The 10803-nt window shown below is 34.7% G+C and overlaps 1 protein-coding gene across 1 annotated transcript; it reads left to right on the forward strand.

Annotated features, from left to right (window-relative positions):
* The first annotated feature begins 309 nt into the window (after positions 1-309).
* LOC140434692 (uncharacterized) lies at positions 310-3116 on the forward strand. The gene is made up of 2 exons (XM_072523143.1): positions 310-603; positions 3060-3116. Exons 1-2 carry the CDS (start codon positions 310-312, stop codon positions 3114-3116), a joined length of 351 nt encoding a protein of 116 aa, XP_072379244.1.
* The last annotated feature ends 7687 nt before the right edge of the window (positions 3117-10803 follow it).

Consider the following 10803-nt stretch of genomic DNA (forward strand, 5'->3'; position numbering starts at 1 on the left):
GTTTACGAACGAGTACTGGAGAAAAGACTACTATAAGAAGTAGACCATAAGCTGGAGCAATCACAGAGTGGTTTCAGGAAGGAAAGAAGCATCCATGACCATGTTTTTACACTCAAGAATCTAATACAAAATGCACGAAATACAAGCACGGAACTATACCAAGCCTTTATAGACCTCGAAAAAGCATTTGATAGAACCCCGCGAACCGAAATAGACAAAAGCCTAAGAAACAGAGAAGTAGACAGCAAACTCAGAAAAGCTATTATGAGCCTATACAAGAACACAAGAAACAGAGTAAGAACAGATAATATGGAATCAGAAGAGTTTAGAGGCAATGATGGCTTACGACAAGGAGGTGTACTAGGCCCCATCCTGTTCAATATTGTACTAGATGATGTAATGAAGGAAACTAGAGAAGAAACATCGAGAATATTTGTTGGACATAGAAACCTGGAAATGATACAGATAGCGGAGTGCGCATTTGCATATGACCTCGTCGTATTTGGAAGAAACGAGGACGCACTTAAGAGAAACCTACAGATATGGGGAGATAAACTTGAAAAACGTAACCTGAGAATTAATGAAAGTAAAACCAAGGTCATGGTATGTGGGAAAACAGACCAACATACAAACATTAAAATCAATAACTATACTTTTGAACAAGTCGAAACCTTTAAATACCTGGGAGTGCAACTAGAGAGTAGGGGTACACACAAGAAGCAGAAATAAACAATCGAATAGCAAACGCTTCCCGGATATACCACGCAATTAAGAGCACATCCCTATCGAAAAAAGAAGTATCCCAAAAAGCAAAGATAGCTATCTACAACACAGTTTTTGTACCTATCTTAACATTTGGATGTGAAGGCTGGACGCTCACCACCAGACTAAAAAATAAACTGCAAAGTATTACAATAAAGTATCTAAGAAGAGTACTAGGGGTGACCAGAATGGACAGGATACGGAACGATGAAATAAGAGAACGCCTTAAAATCCAATCAATAGAGAAGAAAATCGAAGAAGCCCAACTGAGATGGTACGGCTACATAATAAGGATGGATAAAAAAAGCCAAGTGAAACAAGTGTGGGAAGCGAGAAGAACCTTGAAAAGACCGAGGGGCAGACCCATGAAGACCTGGGATGATGAAATTGCCGCCATCCTAGACAGGAGAGGAGTCACCAAGGAGCAAGCGAAGAAATTGGCAAGCAACAAGAAGTTGGAGGAAGTTTGTATATGAAACCTAAAAAGAGACTTTACACCCAACACCTTAGGGTAAGAACCACCTTAGGTAGGGTTATTGATTATATATATATATAGATATATATATATATATATATATGTATATATATATATATATATATATATATATATGTATATATATATATATATATATATATATATATATATATATATATATATATATATATATATATATATATAATATTGTTATATAAGTTGTTATATGTTGTTATATGAGTGAATAAAGTTATTTTCAAGAAGTTTAACAATAATAATAAATGATAACTACTGGCATTAATACATGGAATGCACGTGGGCTAGAGGTTTTGTTTATTTTTTTTTTTTTTTTTCTCTGTGAATATTCACAGTATAGGCATTTATCTGTATCTATCTTTCTGAATATATGAAGATATGTCCTAAAACACTCATGTCCTGTGAGCAGTTGCGTCAGGAAGTAATCCACTCGCCTGTGACCACAGTCCACCCAATCCCTTAGGTTTTTGATCCGCATCTATTTCCACTGAACTGAGTAACATCTTCCGTGTTGTGTTACTCTTCTTGTCATCTTTTTATTGATCTTCCTTTTTCTTCTTTTTTTTATGGCTACTGTCAAATATTCTCTTCTCTCATATAGATGTCTCCTTTCTAATGCTAACACATGCAGAGGAACACAACCCGTGATGGTCCAGAAGGCCGTCGCAGATACAGTCCTGCAGGCGCATGCAAAAGACTGATCCTTGTAGGACTGCAGTTATTACGTCAACGATCGTGCCCTTCTCAACCATGATGTTTCTCTCAAAAAGATAATTCGCCATTAAATTCATCAGATAGTTAGGACGCTCCCTCTCTTCCAATTCACGCATAACCTCTTTCCACTGCAGAGTGTTGCATTTTTAATATCGAAAAGCAGCAGAGCCTCTCAGCGTTGTTCATCTCTAATGTTGTGCAATGCCCCGATTACACTCAAAATTGCGTCAATTGTGCTCTTCCCTTTGCTTGCAAAATCTGAATTGTCTCGGAGATAGACTTCCTGATCTGTCAATCGTGTCGTCGATCCATCCTCGCAGCATCATGTCGTACAACTTTCCGATGCATGGAAGGAGGTACATGGAGCGATATTTATTCCCAGTTTTGGGAAGCAGTACCAACCTTGATGTCCTCCAAGCTTCAGGAAATGTCTGTGCTTAAGCAATACATTCATGTGCTCCAAAAACCACCCAGGTTTTGCGCGTCCTAAACTCTATACTGCTTCGGGTGGTTCTGTTCTAGTCCGGAGATCTACGTTTCTTGAATCTGACACATCTTATTAGTCAATACTAAAATACAGTGTGTTCCAACAAAAATTTGACCCCCCAAAACTCAGAAACGAAGAGATTCTTTAAAATTCAAGAAAACAAGTCAATGTGTGTTGGGAGAGAGACGAATTTTTATGTAAAATTTATGCCCTCAAATGTAACCCTCTACTGCCCCACATCAATCCCCAGTTTTTTTAAATAGTAAGTGTGATCGAGTGGCACATCATTTGAAAGGTAATTTTTTTACATGACACTTTATTTTTTTAATTTGCGTAATAACTTTAAAGGTAATTTTGGATTTAACTAATTTATTGGTTGAATATCATTAATAACAAAAAAAAAACATAAAATGTCAGCAAGTTAACTAATTAAATGTTCTTAGTAACCACCAACACAATAATTTAATCAACCTGCAAATCGATATCAACACGCCACTGTGTTGAAGATAATTTTTTTTTTGTTTTGTAAAAATATCACTTTTTCATATTTTTTTTTAAATAATGAATCCTAATTATCTTCTTTAGTTTTTACCAGGTTACCTTTTATTTGAGAATTGTCAACGACTGATTAATCCGAAATAATCGTAAATAAATCGTAAAAGCTTACAAAAATGGGATATTTTAGTGAAGACAAAATAAGTTAGTTAAGGTATATTATGAAATAATCAGTGTGCTAAGAATACGACAAGTATCTTTTATACGAATCACCTAGAAAAAAACTTACTTTACCAATACGTTAAACATATAACTGATAAGACTGAAGCTACAGGTGACGTTAAAAATACAAAGCACGAAGTAGACCGTCGAGTGGGAAATGAAGTAGTTGAAGTGGCCGTATTGGGTCACTTACAAATGGATAATCGACAGTCTTTTTCTTCTTCTTCAGCCTTCATTTATCCATTGTTGGACATAGGCCTCCTCCAATTGCTTCTACGCTTTTCTATCTTTTGCAATTCTCATCCACTGCTTTCCAGCTACAGCTGTTATATCGTCTATCCTTCTCTTTTTGGGTCTTTCCACGCGTATTTTTGTTTCTCGAGGTCTCTATAATGTCACTTTATATGAGACCATATATTGGTGTCTCGTCTTGCTACATGTGCTACCCATTGCCATCTCAATGTCGCTATTTTTTCCATGATGTCGGTCACTTTAGTTCTTCGACGTATTTCGGTGTTAAGAATTTTCTTTCTGATCTTAGTCTTATATATTTAACATGGCCCTCTACATGGCCCGTTGAGTTACTCTTAATTGTTCTGCCATTTTTCTTGTTATTACCATAGTTTCCAATCCATAAGTTGCAACTGGTAGTATACAAGTGTCATAGGTTTTTCGTTTTAAGTGTATTGGGATTTTTCTGTCTTTTAAAATGAAGCTCAGCTTACCAAAAGCAGCCCATGACAATTGTGTCCTTCTTTTAATTTTTAGTCACTGACACATTGAAATCTGATAATAATCTTTAAGAGGATGAACTGACTTTCAGACAGGACGGGCAACCCCATATTATGATATACGCGTAAGACAATTTTTTTATTGGCGTTTCCAGTTTTCATCTTTTATTTTCAATTTTCTCATCAAATCAATCATGAAATCATCATTTTAGATCGTTCTTGATTTATTATTAATCCCATGATCTTTACTTCCCATTACCATTTTTATTAAGTGTCTTAATTTCATTTGTATTTTGTGTGTCTTAATAATAAAATTTCTTTATTCAATTTTAAAAATATTTTATTAACTTTTTTTTTTTTTTTTTTTTATTTACAAAGAAAATAGTCGCTTCAACCACTTGGGTCATTAGCGACATTAGTTTTTACATTAGATTAAATTATATAAAGATGTATCTTTAAGAAAATTAATTAAGTCTTTGATGTTTAAATGTTCACCTAATACTGTTTTTAAATTGTTGGAAATATTGTTATTTTGTCTGTTGACTGTATATTTTCCACATTCTGTTAGGAGGTGTTTAACAGTAATGTTGATTTGACAGTATTCACACACTGGAATGTCTTCCTTATTCATTAGGTACTTATGTGTAATGTTGGTATGACCTAATCTAAGTCGAGAGATTTTGACTTGATCAGCTCTTTTTAAGTTCACTAGGCGCCACGGACTCACTGTCGATTTAATTTCTTTTAGTTTAGATTCCGATAAATTCCACTCATTTTGCCACGCACTGATCACTTTTTCTTTGACGAACTGTTTTATATCACTGGAAATAGTCTTTGACACTATTGTAGCATGATCGTTTTTGTAAGCTTCCCTTGCTTGGAGGTCTGCTTTTTCATTACCTTGTATTCCCATGTGAGATGGAACCCATATAAATTTGACTTCGGAACCAGTTTCTTGTAAGGCAGCAAGTTCTTTCTTGATAAGTAAGGCTATAGGGTTCTTAGTGAATAGTTGATCAATTGTTGTTAACGAGTTTAGAGAATCTGAGATAATGACGGAGGAAGACTGTTTTGTACTTTTGATATGAATGAGGGCTTGTAATATTGCATATAACTCTGCTGAGTATATAGAGGTGGCCGACCTTAATTTAAATTGGAAGGATGCATGTGGAGTGACAAATGCTGCTCCTACGTCGTTTGCAGATTTGGAGGCATCTGTATAAATGCAAAAACTTTCCCCGCAATTCTCGAGTTCTTTTAAAAATGACTGTCTGATTACATTTGGTGATGTCTCTGATTTGTGATATTGGAGTAGTGTCGTATTGATCTCGGGAATCATGATTAACCAGGGAGGGGGAGTTTTTAGATTTGAAGGATAGAGGTCAGGAATTTGCAGTTTCAGATCTTTTAAATTTCTTCGGACTCTTTCATAGAAAGGTGGATCGAACTTACTTTTTTTATAAGCTTCTAGATACCGGTCCGTAAATGTATTTCGAAACACTGGGTGGAATTTGTTACTGGCAACTGAAGATGCATACGAAAGGCTTAGATACTTCCTTCGTAGGGTAAGAGGTGGTTCTCCTGTAAGACATTGGAGATTCTTAACGGGTGTGGTTCTAAATGCACCTGTGGCGATCCGAAGTGCTGTGTTTTGAATGATTTCAAGTTGATTGGTAACGTGTTTTTTAGCCGAGTCATATACAATAGCCCCATAATCTATTTTTGATCTAACAAGTGACTTATAAATATTTAATAATGTGGTTTCGTCGGTTCCCCATTTTTTATTTGATAATGTTTTCATTACGTTTAATCCACTTTGGCAAGACTTTTTTATTTCTGAAATATGATGTTTCCATGTTAGTTTTTGGTCGAATACCATTCCGAGAAAATTAATTTTGTCTGAGAATGCCAGCGGCTTGCCACACAGCTTTAGTGTAGTTCTTTGCATCCGGTGCCTTCTTGAGAAAATCATGCATCTTGTTTTTAGTGTGGAGAATTGTACACCTACTGATGTAGACCATATCTCTAGTTTGTAAATGGATTCTTGTAAGTGTTTTTGAAGCATTTTTATATTCTTGCCCTTTGCAAATAGAACCAGATCATCGGCATATAGTCTTCCCTTAACTAGCGGGGAGCAATGATCCAGTATATCGTTGATAGCGACAAGAAAGAGAGTTGGGCTCATAACTGATCCCTGAGGTGTTCCGTTTTCCTGAATTCTTTTTGTTGAAGTGGAATTATCGGCGCGCACAGAAAAAGCTCTTGACTGAAGAAAGTTTTCTATGAATCTTAGCATATTACCCCTGATTCCCCATTTGTGTAATTTTGATATAATGTTAAACCTCCAAACTGTATCGTACGCCTTGGTAATATCGAAAAACACTGCGATGGTTTCTTGATTAGTTGCAAAACCCTCGTGTATCTCTGATTCTAAATCTAATAGATTATCTACGCATGATCTATTTTGACGGAAGCCACTTTGCTGTGGAATTAAATGTTTTTCTTGTTCTAAGTACCACAATAGTCTTTTGTTTATAATTTTTTCTAGAACTTTGCAGGATACATTAGTGAGTGATATAGGACGGTACGAGTCTACCTTTGTTCTGTCTTTGTTGGGCTTGGGCAGAGGAATTATAATGCTGTCCGACCATACAGATGGAAAGACCTGATTTGTCCATATAAAATTGTATAATTTTAGCAGCCAAGACATTCCACTTTCTGGTAGGTTTAACAAAAAAATTAATGGTATGCCGTCTGGACCTGGAGCGGAGTTTTTAGTTGACATTAGGGCATCCCTTAGTTCTTGCATTGTAATTGGCACATTTAGTATATTATCATCTTGAGAGTAGTATTCCAACTTCGTTTTTTCTATGCTTTGTTTCTTGAGCTTAAATTCCGGTGAATAGTTATCGTTACTTGAATTTGACTCAAATTCACCGGCGAATAGCTCCGCAATTTCTTTTCGGTCGCTTATAATTTTGTTATCTTTTGCCAGGAAAGGTATTTTATTTGAACATTTTTTTCCAGATATTTTCCTTATATTTTGCCACACTTTACTTGCTGGGGTAGAACTATTTATACTTGCAACGAATTTTTGCCATGATGTTTTCCTGCATTTTTTGAGAATATATCTAGCTTCTGCTCGACGTTTTTTGTATTCTACCATATTTTCACTAGTTTTGTGATGATTATACCTATTGAAGGCTCTTTTATACGTTTTTACGGCTTCTTTGCATTCTGTGGTCCACCATGGTAAAGGTTTATGATATTTTAGTGTTTTTGTTTTTCCAATATGATTTTCTGCTGCTTTTTTAATTATTGATATGAAGGTATCTAGGTCTTTATCTATGTCATTAAGAGTAATATCTTTTATGTTGTTTATTTCATTTTGTATGTATTTTGTAAAGTTTTCCCAGTCTGCATTTTTTGTATTCCATTTCGATGGGGTTGTGGTAATATTGTTATTTTTTTGTTGTGGAAACGTAATTTTAATGGGATAGTGGTCACTTCCGTATAGGTACGGGATAACGTCCCATTCTAGTGTTGGGGATAACATTGGATCACATAAAGATATGTCGATGGCCGACTGACTACCCGTTTGAATGCTAAATCTGGTGGGTCTACCATCGTTTAACAAATTAAGATTTTGTGAGGTCATACAAAATTCCACAATCTTGCCTCTAGCGTTAGTTTTTGTTGAACCCCACATAGGATTGTGTGAATTAAAATCGCCTAAAATATTGCGGGGGCTGGGGATTTGTTGCAGTAGATTATCAAAATCTTCTTGGACTATAATTTGATCAGGAGGTAAATATATGTTGCAAATATTGATTGTTTGTTCCATGTTTACTGTAATCGCTACTGCTTCAAAGCTATGTGTGTTGATTTGTAATTGCTGGGCTTCATATTGTTTATCGACGTAAATAGCAACCCCTCCACTGGCTATATCAGCGTTTTGTCTGTGTTTGAAAAAGTTTGAGTATTTTTGAAACTTGAATGCATGGCTAGAATCCTTAAAGTTGGTTTCTTGTAAACAAAGTATCATTGGGTTGATTTCAGAGATAATATGCTTTAGCATTTCGTAACGGCTGAAGAAACCGTTTACGTTCCATTGTATTATGGACGCCATTGCTTCTATTTACTATGTACTTTACGCTGAATCGACAGAGGTGTCGGATTCTTCTTCTAGATATATCTTCATTGCTATCGGGTCCATTTTTAGTTGCTTCATAATCTTACGTCTTATTCTCGTGCTTCTGTTTTTCATACTTCGGTATTTGTAATAAGGATGAATTTTAGCTAATAGGTTCAAAAAATCATGAACATTCTCGGTATATGTTTTATCTAAGCTTAGCGGATCTGTGTTTCCTTTAACATTTACAAAGAAATCGACGATTTCATCAAAACTGAATTTAAGCGATTCTTCTTCGAATATTTTCCTAGTTGGTTCCAGTAACGGCAGTATTTCATTAGATTTTGGTTCATGTGTTTTGGGCAAGCATGATTCTTCTTCAGTATCAGTTTTGGATTTCTTCTTTCTCTGCGTAGTTGGTACTAAAAATGTAACTTCAGTTTGTGAGGACGGAGGAGGTGTTATTACGTCTGTAATACTGCGTTTGGAACCTGTTTGTTGTACATTTTCTGATTCCTTTATTTTTGGGGAAGGCGTAGATATGTCTGTGGTTGGTTGTTTATCTATATCGTTATTATTATTTTGTGTATTTGGTGCTATGTTATGGGTTAGAGGTTGGGAAGGTGAAGATTTTTCATTTACTTGTATAGTTGTCATGATAGGGATTTCATTTGGTGAGGTAGGGATGTTGGTATTGTTTGTAGGCTCTTGACTTACTGCAGTTAAGCAATTGTTTGAGAAATGACCTGTTTGATTACACTTTGAACACAGCTGGCTTTCATGAGACAAAAAAATACGATATGATATGTTATCATGAGATAATAAAATCGAGTCTGGGACCGTATTGTTGGGAGGTGATATATAGATGTAACGACGAAAACTAAGAATGTGTTTATACTCAGGGTTGGTTGTCCCAATTCTGAGAAAATTTAAAGGAGATACTAAGTTATAGCCTTGTTCTCGGAGTTCTTGTTCTATACAATCATGTGGAATAGATGGACACACATTAGATAATAATAAGCGTTGGCTTGGAGTAATGAATCTGCGAGTTTGAATTTGTTCTGAATTTACTGTAATTATTCCATTGTCAGTGTTCATGAATTCATCGACCTTTGCCACACTGGATAGATAAACACATATTCTATTGTTAGATATCCTAGACGAGAAAAGTATATTTTTCGGACTAATTTTCGTTCCGATGGATATAAGATATTCTTCTAGTTTTATTCCATTAAGGGAGTTGAAAACTATAGCTTGATTTTTTAAAGGGAATTTCGGTTGGGTAAGAGCTCTTGAGTAACTTTGTTGTTGATTGTTAGTATTGTTGACAGTATTAATTGCAGCATTATTTTGAAGTTCCATTATTTCCAAATAACTATTTGTACCCCCTCAGGCCGGACCTGCCTTGAAGCAAATCAGACTGATAAGAGGCACGAAAACTAATTAATAAGAAACCTGTCTTTGTTTTTATTTCTTACTTTAAGTAGATTGTTTATTTACTTCAAAATAAAATAATAATTGTGCATCTTACTTTAGTTTTAAAGATGCAAAGAGACTGCACTCACTACTACTTATCACTACATACTTATTTGATTAGGAAAATTAACTATAAGTAAATAAAAATTATGAATTATGAATAATTATTTTAAACTTTGTAAAATTAAAAATTCAATTATCACTAATTGCTATAACTGATAGCGTGTTTACACTTCGATTGCTCGATCGATTCTCTTATTAACTTTAAAAATAGAGAAAACATTGTATAAAGATGCGCACTTTTAAAACTATAAAGTTTCTATTTTATATTTATAGGTTTTCTCAATAATTTGTTTACCTGTGTGAATGGCATTTATTGTTGACTTACTCACGGCGAATCTACATTTATATTACCCCTTATAGTTTAGTTATTGTATACTCTGCTAAAACATACAGAAGCTTAAAAAGATTAAAGAAAAACTCGAGTCAGTCGCTCCTTAATTAAGTCGTTTGGATTATCATAAAAACTAAACTTGTTTGCCCACGCCACTGCTTAATCCGTAAAACAGGAAGCTTCATCTTCAGTACCTGCCGCCTGCCTATTAACTTTACGAGGACGACAGGGGATCAAATTAAAATGTGATTAAGTCAAAAATTTAAGTGAATTCTAATGTCGGACATTCCACAAATGACAAAAGACCAGAAGGACCCATTTTTTGTTTCTCTTAATGATGTGACTTTATCATTTAAATGTTGGAGATCACTTTGATTATTGGAGATATTCGTTAAACGGTCTCTACACTTCAGATATGGCTTTGCGAGCAAAGTTTCTAATAGGGTGGTCCTTAATTTGAGTTTTTTTTTGCTTTCGGAAATAATACAAAAGGTCATAAATTTATTGGTCACATAAATTTGTTGAATAATAAGAAACTTGTAGAGTAACCAATTAGTATCTTTGAAAACAACGGCAAATTTTCGCCAAAATAAAAAGTAAATGCATAATATTAAAATTATATTTACTAATATAAAAATGTAAAATATATATATTTTAAGAAAAACCATCGACCTTACTAAAACATATCCCTTCCCAATCCCGGATACTCCTCCTTGGAATAGACAAATCCCACCTTCAATGACTTCTCTATTATAAAAAAAATAGAACACAGTAAATATGAAACCTCAATCCTTCTCATAAGGCAATATTTCGAAGAAATCATTAGCAACAACCAATTCTAAAAAATTCTGTATAGAGATGTCTTCAAAAGCGAAGCAG

Source organism: Diabrotica undecimpunctata, chromosome 1 (assembly GCF_040954645.1).
Source record: "Diabrotica undecimpunctata isolate CICGRU chromosome 1, icDiaUnde3, whole genome shotgun sequence".
Classification (NCBI taxonomy): Eukaryota; Metazoa; Arthropoda; class Insecta; order Coleoptera; family Chrysomelidae; genus Diabrotica; species Diabrotica undecimpunctata.